The sequence below is a fragment of the Mesoplodon bidens genome (assembly GCF_964165515.1).
Source record: "Mesoplodon bidens genome assembly, chromosome: 1".
Classification (NCBI taxonomy): Eukaryota; Metazoa; Chordata; class Mammalia; order Artiodactyla; family Ziphiidae; genus Mesoplodon; species Mesoplodon bidens.
This window is the reverse complement of record NC_138176.1, coordinates 61,691,120-61,710,799: the sequence shown is the minus strand read 5'-3', so window position 1 is coordinate 61,710,799 and position 19,680 is coordinate 61,691,120. Positions and strand designations below refer to the sequence as shown.

Here is a 19,680-nt window from a genome sequence, read left to right as displayed (position 1 = left end):
TGTAAAAGAACGAAATTAGAAAACTCCCTAACACCATACACAAAAATAAACTCAAAATGGATTAAAGAGCTAAATGTAAGGCCAGACTCTATAAAACTCTTAGAGGAAAACATAGGCAGAACACTCTATGACATAAATCACAGCAAGATCCTTTCAACCTACCTCCTAGAGAAATGGAAATAAAAACAAAAATAAACAAATGGGACCTAATGAAAGTCAAAAGCTTTTGCACAGCAAAGGAAACCATAAACAAGATGAGAAGACAACCCTCAGAATGGGAGAAAATATCTGCAAATGAAGCAACTGACAAAGGATTAATCTCCAAAATATACAAGTAGCTCATGCAGCTCAATATCAAAAAAAATCCCAATCCAAAAATGGGCAGAAGACCTAAATAGACAGTTCTCCAAAGAAGATATATAGATTGCCAACAAACACATGAAAGGATGCTCCACATCACTAATCATTAGAGAAATGCAAATCAAAACTACAATGAGGTATCAACTCACACTGGTCAGAATGGCCATCATCAAAAAATCTACAAACGATAAATGCTGGAGAGGGTGTGGAGTAAAGGGAACCCTCCTACACTGTTGCTGGGAATGTAAACTGATACAGTCACTACGGAGAACAGTATGGAGGTTCCTTAAAAAACTAAAAATAGAACTACCATACGACCAAGCAATCCCACTACTGGGCATATACGCTGAGAAAACCGTAAGTCAAAAAGAGTCATGTACCACAATGTTCATTGCAGCACTATTTACAATAGCCAGGACATGGAAACAACCTAAGTGTCCATCGACAGATGAATGGATAAAGAAGATGTGCCACATATATACAATGGAATAGTACTCAGCCATAAAGAGAAACGAAACTGAGTTATTTGTAGTGAGGTGGATGGAACTAGAGTCTGTCATACAGAGTCAAGTAAGTCAGAAAGAGAGAAACAAATACCGTATGCTAACACATATATATGGAATCTAAAATAAATAAATAAATAAATAAATAAATAAATAAATAAATAAATAAATGGTTCTGAAGAACCTAGGTGCAGGACAGGAATAAAGACACAGACATAGAGAATGGACCTGAGGACACGGGGAGGGGGAAGGGTAAGCTGGGATGAAGTGAGAGAGTGGCATGGACATATATACACTACCAAATGTAAAACAGATAGGTAGTGGGAAGCAGCTGCACAGCACAGGCAGATGGGCTTGGTGCTCTGTGACCACCTAGAGTGGTGGGATAGGGAGGGTGGGAGGGAGACACAGGAGGGAGGAGATATGGGGATATATGCATATGTATAGCTCATTCACTTTGTTATAAAGCAGAAACTAACACACCATTGTAAAGCAATTATACTCCAATAATGATGTTAAAAAAAAAAGGAATCTCTGATTCCAGAAGACACTTCAAGACATAAGAACAAATAATGAGCAAAGGAAAAAGGTAATCATGTACGCAAATCTAAACAAAACTTGATTATATAAAATAGTTACAATGTTTTAATTGTGATATCATAAAAAGAGAACAGAAGTGGGCTTCCCTGGTGGTGCAGTGGTTGAGAGTCCGCCTGCCGATGCAGGGGACACGGGTTCGTGCCCCGGTCCATGAAGATCCCACATGCCGCGAAGCGGCTGGGCCCGTGAGCCATGGCCACTGAGCCTGCGCGTCCAGAGCCTGTGCTCCGCAATGGGAGAGGCTGCAGAAGTGAGAGGCCCGCGTACCGATTAAAAAAAAAAAAAAAAGAGAGAGAACAAAAGCATTAATAAAACGGCTGTCGTGTCAGGGCAGGTAAGAAGTTAAAATATTCCTTACAGGACTTCCTTGGTGGTACAGTGGATAAGAATCTGCCTGCCAATGCAGGGGACACGGGTTCGATCCCTGGTCCGGGAAGATCCCACATGCCATGGAGCAATTAAGCCCGTGCGTCACAACTACTGAGCCTGCGCTCTAAAGCCCGAGTGCCACAACTACTGAGCCTGTGCGCCTAGAGCCTGTGCTCGGCAACGAGAGAAGCCACTGCAATGAGAAGCCCACGCAACGCTACTAAGAGTAGCCCCTGCTTGCCGCAACTAGAGAAAGCCTGTATGCAGCAATGAAGACCCAACGCAGTCAAAAAAAAAAAAAAAAAAGAAAAGAAAAGAAAAGAAAAATTCCTTACATTAACTGCTGAGTTAACTGAGCATTAAAAAATTTCTAGGGAAACCACTAACAGAAGAGCAGTAGAGTATATAACTTCAAAATTAGCAAAGAAAAAATGCAATCTAAAAGAAAATAACAAAGGAGGGAAAAAAGCTTAACAAATGGGACAAACAGAAAGCACAAAATAAGATGGTGGAAACAATTACAAGGGTGATGAGGCTACAAAAGAATACAGGATGCTATGGGAAAATATGAGACCGAAACTCAATTTTGGCGGTAATTAGTAAGAATGCATGTGTTATGTCTGTGTGCATCCAATTTAGGAGGTGTGGGGGAGGTTTTCTTAGAGAAGTGATGTTTAAATGGAGACCTGAAGAAAAACCAAGTAAAATTTATTTAGAAAAAATTGGTGTGCGTAGGGGGTAGAGTGGCTTCTACAGAGTGGCAAAAGCATGTACAAATGTTCTGAAGCCAGAGTATATGACATTCAAGAAACAGAGAAAAACAATATGAAGACTAAAGAAAGGTGCAAGATGAGACTGAATAGATAGGTAAGATCTGGATCTTGGTGAGTTTAGGATTTTAGACTTTATCCTAAGGACAATTCAAAGCCATTAAAGTGTGTGTGTGTCTGTGTGTGTGTGTTTTAAGTGTTTTTAAGCAGATGAGTGATATGGCTTTGATTTGGAATTTTTAAAAACCACCTGTTTCGTCTATCCCTAGAGTTAGAGAAGGTTAGATCAGAAGGGACATGAATCATTTAGATATGTTTTATTCTTCAGGTTTACTAAAATATGGTATCTTCTCAAGCATGGAACATAACATTTTCTTCCATATGTCTTCAGCCTTGGAAAACAAAAGTTCAGCATAGAAAAACAAGATGGATAATTTTATTGCCTTCATTAGTAGATATGGAAATATCTTCTAAATTGAAATTAAAAAAAAAAACAAAACTATTCAGTATTTTCCTAACAGAGTAACAACAAACTTCATTTATAAACAGCATGGTTTATAATATGTGATATCATAAAATGATACATTGCTCTTTTAATTATAGTTTAACATCTCAGCTGACAGAGTCACCTACCTTAATCTCAGCCAAGAAACCAGACTAGAATGGCAGCAGCAACAACAAAGGATACTTAGTAACAATTAAACATATCACTGAAATTTATATATTTCATTCAATGAAATATAAAATTTACCTGAAGCCTAGTTTATATTAGTCTCATACATAATTTATTTTTTTAAAAATCTTATTCAATCTAGGAGACATGATTTCCAAAGTTTAGCCTACTGATAGCAATGTGAAATAATAATTTCTAAAAAGTATTTTTAACTTAATCTGTTGCCAGTTAGCTTAAGGGAGAATAATTCTAAAAATGTCAAGTCATTACAGGTCAGTGCAATAATTAATGTTCATCATGACACAATGTTCCATATGTTGTTTAAGAAAGTATAAAGATATTTCAGGATAATTTCCATCCAATATGTTTAAAATAAGAAATTTCACTGCTAAAAAACCATAAATCCAATGATCAAGTATCAATTCTTAGTTTAGTTGTCAATAGCATTTGAAAATAGTAAAGATTTTTAATCCAGTAAATCCAATATGTCATATATCATACACGCCCTGGGGATACAAAACTGAATACACAGGTTTCTGCTCCCAAAGGTTGATTACAGTGGGGAGATAAACACGGAAACAATTACAATGAAGTGAGAAATTTACTATAATGAAAATTCTACCAGAATATTCACTGGACCTCATGGTAGACACCACCACCAACAAGGCCAATAAAGTTCTGCTCTTTCATCTCTGCCCACATTTGATCTTGTTTTGTACAGAACTGGTAAATTCTTCATGGTTGTCATGATAATGATAAAGGTCCGTAAGTTGCAAATTTCTTCCTGTACTTTGGAATTCAGGAGAAGCTTTTACTTTGGGCCCAGATTAAAATTGTAAAAAAAATTTTTTTGGTTATGCTAATGTTATTTCTACCTGTTTTTTAAGCTACTGCTCCAGGACAAAAGAATTCATAACTTACTTTCTCCCAGTTTCTGAGGCTCAGAGTATTTATACAAATCTGCAGAAATGAAAGTGCACAAAGAAATCTCCCTAATATTTGAAATACCTGGTTAGAAGGTACAATGGAGAGGCAAATAGGAATGTATCTCTCAGGGCAACAATATTTTAAGTCAGTCTACAGTTTGTGGAACAGAGGACAAGGAAAATGAGAAGTATGGAAACTGATTTATGAAGAACAATTAGAGAAGCTATATAAAGATTAGCATGGAAAATAGAGGTTTAGACAGACAAAATAGTTTCAACAAATATTTACAGCACTAATAATAAGTAAAAGGAATAAAATTTCTCATATTGTTGCAGATGGAAAAGAAACCCCAAAACCCTAAAGATTAGCATGGGAAAGAGAAGTCTGGACATACAATAATTTCTACAAATATTTACAGTACTATTGAGTAAAATAATTATTGCAGATGGAAGAAATATAAAATGAAGGGTGGATGTTTCAGAGATAGGAGCTTAATTGTCAGAGCTGTCAAACAACGATTTTTTGCATGTACTTACTGTCAGTCAGAGGTTGAATTACCATCTTTTTTATGACAGAATAAAAGAACCCTATATTGGGATGAAAGCTGAGCAGGATATTCTTTTGAGCACCTTTTACTTGGCTTATTTGGTTATTCTGTAATCTTCTGATAACTGTTTTTGCCTATTTTTCTAAGGTGTCATGTTTTCCTCATTGGCTGTAGTTCTGTTTGATTAGCTGAATGGTTGTACATCAGTTATAAATACTGTCTCCAAATTTGAGGCTTGAATTTTCACTCTCTTCACAGTGACGTTTATAACACTTAAGTTTTACATTTTAGTACAAATTTACACCATTATTGCATGGATTGTTATTTCTGCATCTTAAGAAATTCTTCCTTATTTTAAATTCATTAAGATATAATCCTTTATCTTTTCTAACTTTTAGTTTTGCTTTTAACATTTAGCCCTTTAACCCAACTAAAATTACTTTTGTGAGTGGTGTAAGGTAGGGGATCCATTTTTTCCCCCTCCAAGTGGGTAACCAATTGCCCTGGAACTGTTTACTGAACAGGTCATCATCCTGGTGATTTATAATGACATCTCTTCTGGGCTTGCTAATCTGTCCTAGTGATTTGTATATGGCCCATAGCACCCTGTTTAAATTATTATACAAAGTCTTGATATGTTTTAGAGAAGTCCCTCACCACCTTGACTTGGTAATTCTTGGCTCTTTTAAGTTTTACTCATAAATTTTATGATTGGCAAGTCATTTTTCACAGTAAACCCTATCAGAATTTTGACTAGAATGACACTGAATTATTAAGTACATTAAAGATGAACTGCTATCTTTTAGAGTCTCCCCATTCATTTAAAATATAATCACTCATTTTGGGAGTCTTCTTTTATAACCTTCAATAAAGTTTTATAATGTTCTCCATAAGGTCTTAGCTTATTAGCTTCATTCTTAGGTGTTTTAATGTTTTTCTTGCTTTTGTTGCTATTGTAGATGATTTTTTAAAAACTGGATTTTCTAATTGGATGTTATCATACTAATCTCGTGAGTAGTACCTTTTCTGAATTATTTCATCAGTTCTAAAACTTTACATAGATATTCTTTCATATTTTCTATATACACAATCATACTGTTTGTAAGTAACCACAATTTTGCTCATTCTTTCCTTATAACCTATTACTTATTATTGCTTACTTTCATATTTCTTCTTTTCTCATCACGTTACATGAGTCAAGACGTCATAAAATGTTGAAAATTTTTGTCATGTCCATTACTTCAAATCATTTGGTTATGATGTCCCTCATAGCAGAAGTACTCATCTATTCTTGGGGTGATAAGCATTTTTTATAATAAATGTGTCAGCTTTTGTAAATTTTTTCTGTATCTATTAGGATGATATGGTTGTTTTTTTTTTGTAATGTGTAAAGTCATAAAGGTGTCTCAAATGCAGAATAATCTGTGCTTCCCCACAGATGATTTATAATGTTTTTATAATTCACTATATTCAATTTGCCAACATTTTGTTTAGAATTTTTGTACCTAGGTTTGTAAATAAGACTAGCTTGCGAATTTTCTTTCTTTTGCTATCTGTGCCTTGTTTTGATAAAGATTATATCAATATTTCTCTCTTTTCTATTCTTTAAAATAGTCTGTAAAAGATAGAATTATCTGCTGCCTTAAGGTTATATAAAGTTACCTGTAAAACCATTTGGGATTAATAATTTTATAGATTTATAGGTCAGACAATCCATAAATTATCTACATTATTTATGGCTAGATTATCTACTGGATTTACAGATTACAGCATCTAATTAGAATAAAATAAATCACAAAATGAACAAATGACTTAAACGAGTATTGTTGCAAAATTACAGAGTGAGAATAATGTGAAAAAAGTAAGACTAGCAAATAATAGACAAACAAAGGCAGAACTAATCCTGCTACTACTAGTATGAGCATTTTATTAATTATACTATAAGGTATGAACAGTGAAGTCAGTCCAAAAGTTTTTTTAGTTCTTAAGAAACGATCTGAAATAAGGATTTATACCTTGTATTATTACTAATGAAACGCTCCAAAGTCTACATTGTGTAATAAGATACTGGGGGTGAAGTCACCATGATTAGCAAGACATTTAAAAATTGTTTATAACATCTTTATTTCAACCTTAAAAATTTTAATTTGTGGAAATATTAGTACATATAACGTATTGGTGTGTATAGATACACACATACATGTGCTACATTAAAAAAAATTTGGTATGCAAGTAGACAAAGTTAGAGCTTACCAATCTATACCACAGCAGAATAGTTTTATAAAAGAAAATCTGATTTGTTACTCTCTGCTTAAAGAAACCTAGCAGCTTTCTACGGCCCTAAGAAAAGTCAAAATCCTTAATATTTCCTACATGGCTTTCTCACAATCTTACCCCTACCTATTTCTTTAGCCTAATCTATTACCATTCTCTCCCTTGCTTTATACACTACAAGTCACACTAAACTAAATGACTTTTCAGCCTCAGAATGTACACATACATATTTGCGCACTTTGCCTAGAATATCAAAATAATTTAAATAAGTAACTACATTACTTATTCTCTATATATACTTGGGTCTGCCTTATTACTTAAATTCATAGAATCACAGAATGTAAGGACTGGAAATTTACTTTTAAAATGTCATCTATTCCAACCACTCATCTGATGCTTTTGAATGCCTCTAATGATAAGGCAACAGGGAATCTTTTCCCCTTTCCCCTTTAAAAAAATGTCTGATATTTAGAAATATTCTTTCTTATATGGACCTGAAATCTGTTTCCACCTAACTTCTAGGTAATGATCCTAATTCTACTCATTGGGCCATTCAGAGAAAGTTCAGTTCTACTTTAGTGGAAGAGCCATACAAATATTTACAGATAACTACTATGTTACTTCCAAGCCTTCTCTTCTGTGGTGGTAGGGAACAGGAGGTAGAGAGTAGGGAGAGACTAATGTCTGAGTATCTTTTATGAGTTGGTTACTTTATATTTAACTTTCACATTGTTCCAATGAGTTTGTTATTATTATTGCCAAGTAACAAATGAGGAAATTAAAGCTCTGATAGGTAAAGTTAACTATTCATGTAACTTAAGTAGCAGAGCTGGGATTTCAACCACAAGTCTGTCACAGATACCAAAGCCTATGTTTTAGTCTCTTTAGAACACTGAACTGCCTCCCACAAAGGAGAAGAGATATAAGAGGGTATGAAACAAGGAAAAGCAAGACAAACAAAAATGCTAAAAATCCCATGCTTTCTAACTTCCAAAATTCAATGTATTGATATATTTTTGTCCTTAAGACATATCAAAATCATCTTCAACATTTCTTTCTCTGTCTTATAACCTACCTAATTATCTCAAATTTCTCAGACCTTACTACATAAATAAACTCATACAACCTACAATTAGGGAAGCAAAAAAAGAAAAGTATTTCCATATTTCAACCTCTCTCAATTTTAATGTCTTACACAGTGAAAAGATTATCTTCTTTAAACACTGACTAGTGTACTCTTCTTTACAGTCTCCAACACCACACTGCCTTCTGCAATCAAACTTAATCCTGACATTTTTTCTGGCTTTGAAGCCTGACAACACTATCCTTGACTTGTATTAACAAAAGCTACTTGTTCTCTCTTCTCCAGGCAAACACTTGTTTGGCATCCTCCACAAGAATTTTAAGGTCTTCCTTCTTTTCCTCTGAGAATCACAACTCTTCCTTCAATTAACAGTTAGATAAGACCAATACAGCCTCATCATTCATGCTTCTTATGAAAAATGTATCTCCATATAGTTAATTATACTTATCCCATGAATTAACTTTTCTCTTTCCCTAGTTACATCATAAACAATTGAATACAAATCAACTATTTCTTTTTATCTTTCACCTAAGTGCAAAAAACTGAACAGCAAGTGCTTAATGAATGTTCTCAGCTGTACATTACAAAAATACATTTTTATCATATATATCTTTTTATTTATACACTTTCCTTTTAGGTTGCTTGCTAGAATTCTCTCACCATACACTTTACTGTGAAAAAACATTGAGAGAAACTCTCACTTCCAGTTTTATAAACAAAGTCAAATGTAATACAAAAGCTCTAATTCAGCACTTCTCTCTAGTCCATACTACATAGGTTAATTACAAGTAATATTACTTCTGAAGTAAATTCCTCTGTGAATATAAGATTATATATATTTAAGAATACTAAAAACATAAAATTTATGTCATACACACACTTACACGCACATACCACACATATACACACAAATCTTACCTTGCTGAGTATTTTGTTCTTGCATTCGATTCACAGTGAGGTCTAAGGGGCCTTCCTGCTCTTCCTGAAGGGAGTTTTCTGCTGGATTCATTTGGATACTCTTACATATTAGACTTGGTCCAATTGAACCATTTCTATTCTCTTGAATTTTACCACTTTTTGAAATATACTCAATTGCAAACTGACGTATCATCTTTTTCATTAATTCCTGAGCAACTAGGGGAATGTTAGGATCACAGTTCTGAGGAAGATCTAGGGAAGAAATAAATATAATAAGAATTAAAAAAGAGAAGGCAAAATACCTATGTTTAAATTGATCTTAATTACAAATTAATGATTTCACAAGTCTCAGATTCAGTCCATAATTGCGAATGGTTTCTAGGACTTAGCAATAAAAACCTTGTTGGTTTAATTAGTATTATGAGAATGTATCAACCCCAAACTTGGCATTTTTAATTGTTTCTTAAAAATAAATATTTTTGGTCCCAAACTAAAATATAAACAACTAGACATAAAAACAGACAGCTTATTTTCAGAGTTTTAATTCAAATGTATTCTACAAGATACTAAGACACTTAGTATGTGAACATAAATTGTATATATAAGTAACCAAGCAAGTTTTAACCTAATAGAGTAGGTATACACATTAACTATTAAAGAAAATATCTAAACTCTGTAACTATTTATTACCATTAATTCTTCAATTCTGTCAAATGTGCACTTCATATATAGCCTAAATGTCATCATCAAGGATTTTTTTCTTTTTCAACTTTTCATATTGAGAAATTTCAATCAGAAAGAAAAAAATAAAGAACACTACAATGACACAGACAGCCTCTACCAAGATTCAAGAATTGAATTGTTAGCATTCTGCCACATTCACCTTCTTTTTACTTTTATTGGTTTTCAGAACTACTGGAAAGTAAATTGCAGAATTATGAGATTTCACTCTTAAATATTTCAGTGCCCATCTACTAAGATTCCCCTATAAAAACCGCAGTACCACTATTGAGGGTCTTAATCAGTCCTTGGTCCCAAAACATGTTGGTCAGCTACAACCAAAATAAAGGACAGCAGTCATATACAATTCTGCTCGAAACCTGTACAAGAGGTAAAAACAATTGAATGATTTTATAAGAGGTGTGGAATAAAGACAGACCACTTATAAACACAGTATATAATAAGTAATAAAGAGTTTTAATATTGGATGGTGGTGGCTTTTTTCACACACACACTACTGGCCTCACCCCAATCCTTTTATTTACTCTGCTCCTTCAGAGGCAGAATGGTTGGTGAACTAGGAAGGATGACTAAGTGTATTTGGTTAGGCTCCATACTTCTTCCTCTTAGAAGTGGGCCTACTTCTAGAGATAATGGGTTGGCCAAAAAGTTTGTTTGGGTTTTTCTGTAAGATGTTATGGAAAAACCCAAATGAACTTTTTGGCCAAACCAACATGCTCCTCTGCTCCTTAAATGCCTCAACTCTTACCCAGGCAGATCACTGCTGTGTGAACAGGCCTGCCCTGATCCTGGGCTGTCTGAGACTGAAGGGTTGAGTCTCCTTAGCTTTGGGGTTCAGTATTAGCTGGAGCAGTTGTCTAAGAGATCTGAAGGCAAGTCCTCCAACTAGCATCTACTTTTATAGATCCATGATTCTAAAATGCAAGAAGATTAGAAAACATACTATTTAAAGGTGAGGAAAGGCAACAAAACTACCTCCACCATGACCACCACCATATCTGGTAGCAAAATGTGACCTCAGCCAACATCAATCTGTTTATGGTGCTGCAGAAATATTAATATATTTGATCACAGGGTGCTGTTTTGGACCTGCTGGAGATGTTACATAATAAACATCTCGATTACATTAGCTCTTTCAAAACAAAGAACGTTGAATTCTGAAAAAACATTTGAGAAGGGATTATGGGCCTATAAAAAAAGTAACATTTTAGTCCTCACATTTATTCTTTGTTTAGAGCCCAGTAGGGAAGACAGGCACTATTTGTTTCTGAGTACTAGATAAAAAGACTTGGCTATCCAGTTGAGCACTGAGCAACATGCATTTGAACTGTGGGGGTACACACAGACATGGATTTTTTCCAATAAATACATACTACGGTACTGCACAGTCCATGGTTGGTCAGTCTGCAGATGTGGAACCCCGAGTATGGAGGGCCCGCTGCAAAGTTAGACTCATTTTTCACTGTGCAGAGGGTCAGTGCTCCTAACCTCCACGTTGTCCAAGGGTCAACTGTATATATCACATGCCCGTAGCTCATTTATTTTATAACTGGAGGTCTGTACCTCTTAATTTCCCCCTTCACCTATTTCACCCCCCAACACCCCTCCCCTCTGGCAACCCCATACTTGTTCTTTGTAACTATGAGTCTGTTTTAGCTTAGTTTGTTTTTGTTTTGTTTCTTAGAGTCCACATATAAATGAGAACATACAACACAAGGAATATGGTCAATAATACTGTATTAACTTTGTATGAGGACAGTTGCTTACTAGACTTATTATGATCATTTCATCTTGCATGCAAATGTGAATCACTCCACAGTATACCTGAAACTAAAATAATATTGTATGTCAACTATATTTTAATGAAAAAAGAAAGACTTAGCTATAGATTGAAATCTTAGCCATCTTCCTGAATTCAGGCTAGTTACATACCCCTCTGTGTTTTAGTTTCTCTGTTCATAAAAATGGAAATGATAATAGAACCTTGGAAGTCATAATAAGTGTTGCTCATAGGATATTTTAAAGTTATATGAGATTGTAGATAAAATACTGAACTCCTGTACTTGTCATTTTAATAGCTGACATTTAGTCCACTGTTATCTTAGGTTATAGTGAAAATAACAAGAGAAACAAAAAGATGAAGGCTGAGCAGTTATATTTTAAGTAAATCATAAAATGTTAAATAAGTAAAAATATTAACTAACTAGGTTAATATGTAAAATTATTAACCAGCTGGGAAAACACAAAGGACATAATTTCTAAGCCCACGTGATATACTGTGCTCTAGAATAGATAATATTAGCACATGTAACCCAAGTAAACTGATTTGTAACAAAACGAGAAATTTCCATGTTACACATAAGGATTCCCAATTTATACCATTTCTTGATTATTACTTCCAGGAATCCTTGAAGGCATCTGTGAACACTCTTTTCCATCTTTTTTCAAACTTAATCTTGCTTTGAATTATGTGTTAAAAGGAGATACTGATTTACTTCTAGGTATTTTGGTTAATTATCCTGTAATGTATTGGCTAATATCACTTTATAAATTCAAAATAATTATATTTATCAAAAAACAACAGAAATATGATCAGACATATCATGTGACTAGGGCTATTCTTCAGAGTTGAGTTTAGAGCTAAGTTTAAAGCAGAATAGATAATGCTACTTTATTCTATTCAACTACTCAGTTTTTGTTTGTTTATATTGGGAATAAGTCTATGTGTGAGACCAAGGACTTGGCAAAAAACAAAAAAACAAACAAACAAGATAAAAAAGAGGAAGAGACAAAGAAAATTCTGCTCAGCTGCTGATAAGTGAGTCTTCTAGAATACTTGTGCAAATTATCATAACTATAAAAAAATTGAGTTAACTAAAGATCTAGGCCAGGGATATAAACTCAGATGGTTTCACAATTCAGGCAACTAACAAACACTGGGCTAGAAGAGAAAATATGTTGCCAAATGGAAATGGTATGCTCCCAAGAAGACAGAAATAATTTATTTTTGCCCTATCTCTTCATTTTCCAAATTTAACTAATTCAAGAGTTTAGCAAGTTGTTTGTGGTAGCCAGTTTCAAGATGGTCCTTAATGATTCCCACTCCCACCTCCTGGTTTCCAGTGTTGTGTAGTCTCTTCCACATTGTATCAAGGGTGGAATGTGTGATTTAATAATAACATACTGCAGAAGTGTATGTCACTTCCAAGATTAGGTTATAAAAGAATATGGTTTCTACCCTGGATACTCTGAACACTGGTGTTCGCTGTGACCCCCACCCACACTATTCTGTCCCCTTGCTCTCTCATCACTCACTCTGGAGAAAGCTGTACTGTGAGCGGCACTGAGGAGGCTCACAAGGAGAGGAACTGAAGTCTCCTGCAAACAGCCAAATGACTGAACTGGGAAGAAGATGCTCAAGACCAATCAACTCCCAAATGACTGAAAAGGAAAACAACACAGCAAAAGTTATGTGATGAAGCTAAAGCAGTGCTTAGAGACCAATTTATAGCAATAAACACATATATTAAAAAAAATTCAACCCAATAACCTAACCTTCCTCCTTAAGAGAAAACAAATCAAAAATTAAACCCAAAGCAAGCACAGAGAAAAAAATAAATAAAAAGGGCAGAAAAAAATAAAATAGAGCATAGAAAGAAAACAGAGAAGAGCAGTAAAACCAAAAGTTGGTTCTTTGAAAAGATCAAAAATTTGACCAAGAATAAAAACCAGAATAGACTTGTTTGTAAAATCAGAAATGAAGGAAGCAATATCACCATTAATATTAAAGGTAATCAAGAAATACTACAAAAAAAAGAAAAAAGCTATACATCAACACATTAGGTATCCTACATGAAATGGCCAAATTCCTAGAAAGACACAAACTATCAAACTCACTCAAGAAGTAACAGTAAAACCTGGACTTGCAAGTAAAAAGACTGAATTAGTAACCAAAAATCTTGCCACAAAGAAAAGCCCAGGGAGACAGATTTACTGGTGAATTCTATTAGACATTTAAAGAGGAATTAAAACCAATCCTTCACAAACTCCAAAACAAGAGATGAGGAAGGAACACTTCCCAACACATTCTATGAGGGCAATATTAGCCTGATACCAAAACTGGACAAAGAAATCACATGAAAAGAAAACTACTAAACGAAATGAAAACTATCCATTATGAATAGACAAAAATCCAGTTGACTCTTGAGCTACATGGGTTAGAGCTGTGCGGATCCACTTATATGTGGATTTCTTCAATAGTAAATACTACAGTACTACATAATCTGTGACTGGTTGAATCTGTGGATGTGGAAATGCAAATACAGAGGGCTGACCATAAGTCATAAACAGATTTTCAACTGCATGAAGGGCCAGCCCCTATCCACCACATTGTTCAAGGGCCAACTCTCCAAGCACACAGAAACAGGCAACACATAAAAAGGATTATACAACAAGACAAGGTTGTCCACGCTCACCACTATTATTCAACATAGTTTTGGAAGTTTTAGCCACAGCAATCAAAGTAGAAAAAGAAATAAAAGGAATCCAAATCGGAAAAGAAGTAAAGCGGTCACTGTTTGTAGATGACATGATACGATACATAGAGAATCCTAAAGATGCTATCAGAAAACTACTAGAGCTAATCAATGAATTTGGTAAAGTAGCAGGGTACAAAATTAATGCACAGAAACAAAATTAATGCAAAGAAATTTCTGGCATTCCTACACACTAATGATGAAAAATCTGAAAGAGAAATTAAGGAAACACTCCCATTTACCACTGAAACAAAAAGAATAAAATACCTAGGAATAAACTTACCTAAGGAGACAAAAGACCTGTATGCAGAAAACTGTAAGACACTGATGAAAGAAATTAAAGATGAGACAAACAGATGGAGAGATATACCATGTTCTTGGATTGGAAGAATCAACACTGTGAAAATGACTCTACTCCCCAAAGCCATCTACAGATTCAATGCAATCCCTACCAAACTACCACTGGCATTTTTCACAGAACTAGAACAAAAAATTTCACAATTTTTATGGAAACACAAAAGACCCCAAATAGCCAAAGCAGTCTTGAGAAAGATGGAGCTGGTGGAATCAAGCTCCCTGACTTCAGACTATACTACAAAGCTACAGTAACCAAGACAGTATGGTACTGGCACAAAAACAGAAATATAGATCAATGGAACAGGATAGAAAGCCCAGAGGTAAACCCATGAACCTATGGTCACCTTATCTTTGATAAAGGAGGCAAGAATATACAGTGGAGAAAAGACAGCCTCTTCAATAAGTGGTGCTGGGAAAACTGGACAGCTACATGTAAAAGAATGAAATTAGAACACTCCCCAACACCATATACAAAAATAAACTCAAAATGAATTAAAGAGCTAAATGTAAGGCCAGACACTATCAAACTCTTAGAGGAAAACATAGGCAGAACACTCCATGACATAAATCACAGCAAGATCCCTTTTCACCCACCTCCTAGAGAAATGGAAATAAAAACAAAAATAAACAAATGGGACCTAATGAAACTTAAAAGCTTTTGCACAGCAAAGGAAACCGTAAACAAGATGAAAAGACAACCCTCAGAATGGGAGAAAATATTTGCAAATGAAGCAACTGACAAAGGATTAATCTCCAAAATTTACAAGCAGCTTGTGCAGCTCAATATCAAAAAGACAAACAACCCAATCCAAAAATGGGCAGAAGACCTAAATAGATATTTCTCCAAAGAAGATATACAGATTGCCAACAAGCACATGAACGGATGCTCCACATCACTAATCATTAGAGAAATGCAAATCAAAACTGCAATGACATAACATCCCACACCAGTCAGAACGGTCATCATCAAAAAATCTAGAAACAATACTGAAGAGGGTGTGGAGAAAAGGGAACACTCTTGCATTGTTGGTGGGAATGTAAATTGATACAACCACTTTGGAGAACAGTATGGAGGTTCCTTAAAAACCTAAAAATAGAACTACCATACGACCCAGCAATCTTACTACTGGGTATGTACCCTGAGAAAACCATAATTCAAAAAGAGTTATGTACCAATATGTTCATTGTAGCTCTATTTACAATAGCCAGGACATGGAAACAACCTAAGTGTCCATCGACAAATGAATGGATAAAGAAAATGTGGCATATATACACAATGGAGTATTACTCAGCCATAAAAAGAAACTAAACTGAGTTATTTGTAGCAAGACAGATGGACCCAGAGTCTGTCACACAGAGTGAAGTAAGTCAGAAAGAGAAAAATAAATACCGTATGCTAACACATTACGTGGAGTCTGAAAAGAAAAAAAAAAATGTTCCTGAAGAACCTAGGGGCAGGACAGGAATAAAGACGAAGATGTAGAGAATGGACTTGAGGACACCGGGAGGGGGAAGGGTAAGCTGGGATGAACTGAGAGAGTGGCATGGACATATATACACTACCAAATGTAAAATAGATAGCTAGTGGGAAGCAGCTGCATAGCACAGGGAGATCAGCTCGGTGCTTTGTGACCATCTAGAGGGGTAGGATAGGGAGGGTGGGAGAGAGATGCAAGAGGGAGGAGATATGGGGTTATATGTATATGTATAGCTGATTCACTTTGTTATAAAGCAGAAACTAACACACCATTGTAAAGCAATTATACTACAAAAAAGATGTTAAAAAAAAGGATTATACATCAAGACCAAGAATACAAGGTTAGTTCAACATATGAAAACCAATCAGACAATGTAATATAACGTATTAATAAAGAACAAATGCCACATAATAATCTCCATAGATGTAGAAAAGCACTTGATACCTTTTCATGATAAAAACAATGTACAAACTAGGAATAGAAGGAAACTACCTTAATCTACGAAAGAGTATCTATGAAAAATCTACAGATAACATCACACTTAATGGTGAAGATTGAAAGTTTCCCCCATGATATCAGAACAAGAGAAGGACATATGCTCTCACTACTTCTATTCAACATGTACTGGAGGTTCTAGCCAGTGCAATTAGGCAGGAAAAAGAAATAAAAGTAATTTGGACTGAAAAAGTAGAAGTAAAACTCTCTTTATAGATAACATAATATTGTATATACAAATTTGTAAGCAATCCACACATAAAAAATTTTAGAACTAGTACGTTCACCAAGGTTACAGGATGCCATATCAATATATAAAAATCAATTTTACTTCTATACAATGGCACTAAACAATTCTAAGAGGAAATAATTAAGAAAATAATTCCATTTACAACAGTATTACGACTTACAGGAATACAACAGTAATACAGTAATACAACAGTATTACGACTTACAGGAATAAGTTTGACAAATCATAAATAAACAGAAATACATCCTGTGTTCATGAACTGGAAAACTTAATATTGTTAACATGATAATAACTCCCCAAATTGATCAACAAATTCAACACAATCCCTATCAAAACCCTAGCTGGCATTTTTGTATAAACTGACAAGCTGATTCTAAAAAGCATATTGAAATGCAAAGGATCCAGAATAGCCAAAATAATCTTGAAAAAGAACTAAACTGGAGGATTAGCAATTCCTGATTTCAAAACTTACTATAAAGTATAATAATCAAGCCTAGGTGTTAATTTCCTAAGGACAGACATACAGATCAATAGAGTAGAATTGAGCCCCAAGAGAAACCATTAATCTATTTTTGATAAGAGTACCAAGACAATTCAGTGGGGGAAATCATTGTCTTTTCAACAAACTGTGCTAGGACAACTGGATATTTACATGCAAAATAATGAAACTGGACCTCCACCTCATACCATATAGAATAATTAACTCAATGCATCAATGACCTAAATATAGGAGTTAAAACTATAAAAATCTGAAAGAAAACATAAGTGTAAATCTTCATGACCTTAGATTAAGGCAGTGATTCCTTAGATTTGACACTAAAACACAAGCAACAAGAGAAAAAAATAGATATAATGAACTTGATTAAAATTTAAAACTTTTGTACATCAAAGGACACTAAGTGAAGAGAGTCCACAGAATAGGAGTAAATATTTACAAATCACATGTCTGATAAGGGTCTACTGTCCAAGTATATAAAGAACTCTTATAACCCAACAATAAAAAGACAAATGCCCAAATAAAAAAACAGCAAATGATTTGAGTAGACATTTCTCCAAAGAAGATATTATTATTGACCAGTAAACACATGACAAGATGATTAACATCATTAGTCTTTAGGGAAATGCAAATCAAAAGCACAATGAGATACCATTTCACACCATGAAGGAGAATTATAATAAAAAATGCAGATAACATGTGTGAGTGAGAATGTGGAGAAATTTGAGTCCTCATACATGGTGGGTGGGAATGCAAAATGGTGCAGTCATTTTGGAAAATAATTTTGAAAACACATTAAAAAATGTAAACATAGCATTACCATATGACCCACCAAATTCCACCCCTAGGTATATAACTAAGAAAACCGAAAACATATGTTCAATCAAAAGTATGTATGAATGTTCACAGCAGCATTATTCACAACAGCCAAAAAGTAGAAACAACCCAAATGAATGTCAACTGGTGAATGTATAAATAAAATGTGGTTTATCCATACAATAATTATTCAATCATAAAAAGAAATGAACTGATGCATGTTACAACAAGAATGAACCTCAAAACATGCTAAATGAAGGCTGCACATAGTGCAATTTCATTTATATGAAATGTTTAAAACAGGCAAATCTACAAAGAGAGAAATCTATTAGATTAGTGGTTGCCAGAGCTTGGAGAAGAGTAAAAGAATGATGAGTGAGTGTTCATCTAGTAATGGGTTTCTTTTTTAGGGTGAAGAAAATGTTCTGGAATCAGATAGCAGTGACGGTTCCAAAACTTTGTTAATGAGTGTATTAAAAACCACTGAATTTTATACTTTAAAAAAGTGAATTTTATAGTATGTGAATTATATCTCAATTAAAAAAATAGGAAGAAAGGATAAATTAGAAAGTGGAACTTAGAGCCCAGAGGGCAGATTCAAGAGCCATAAAGAATTTTTCCTTAAGATCTAATCAAATAACTTCCAACATTTGCCCAGCTGGATTTCAGGATTGCTATGGAACAGTGACCCCTGCATGCACCCCATTTCGCTATTTTTGAACAAGAGTGTTTACAGTGGTTATCCTATGCCTGTCCTAACATTGTACGTTGGGTGTGTGTGGGCAAGTAATTTGCCTTTTTACTTTTAAAGGTCTACAGATCAAGAGAAACTATATTTGAAGTGCTATACCAAAGGAACTACACTCAAGGAACTTCATTTGTATCTGAAACTGAACTAGATAACAAGAGTGTGGTCTCTGAGATGATGCTGTAGTAAGATAAGACTTTTGGAGGTCTTGGGCAGGGGTGAGTGTATTTTACACATGGGAGAGATGTGAATCACCAGAACCAACTGATTCCAACTTCCTTGTATTCACTCCTTTGTTTAGTATTCTTCCACACTCATAGGTAGCATATAATGCTACTATTTACCTAGAGAGAGAGTTGCTCTTAGGACCAATTTAAGAATATCTGTGTAGGCTGTCTCAATTATGAGACTGTCAAAGTGGATAATGTTGGTCACTAATCCAACAAAAATTTTAAAGACCAGGATGATGGTATTTTTCTTATCTTCTCTTTCTCCAAAATCCATTTCCCTTCTCTCCATGTTTGATATGTATTAACAATTAATACTTATATAGCACTTTATTTAACATGAAGAACTCTGACACATACTGGTATCATTTAATGACAAATATCATATCAGTGCAGATAATGATATAACGAAAAGTAAGAAGGAAAGCAAAGTTCTACAGAACCACTTATGGTGTACAGTTCTTGCCCTTGCCTTCTATTCTTCCCCAAATATTTTTTTCTAAAAATTTCAA

General features: G+C 34.5%; 1 protein-coding gene across 11 annotated transcripts in view; it reads right to left on the bottom strand.

The window, feature by feature from the left end:
* Positions 1-19,680, bottom strand: part of LCORL (ligand dependent nuclear receptor corepressor like) — a 182,431-nt gene that overhangs the window by 46,300 nt on the left and 116,451 nt on the right. For 9 of the 11 annotated variants that reach the window (XM_081245507.1, XM_081245498.1, XM_081245505.1 and 6 more), the window contains one exon: positions 9,026-9,277. The exons of 1 other annotated variant lie outside the window; for it this stretch is intronic. In XM_081245507.1, coding sequence (XP_081101633.1) covers positions 9,026-9,277 — 252 coding nt within the window. Of the gene's footprint in view, positions 1-9,025; positions 9,278-19,680 lie in introns of those variants that run through there. One more of the 11 variants, XM_081245499.1, reaches the window with a different exon arrangement.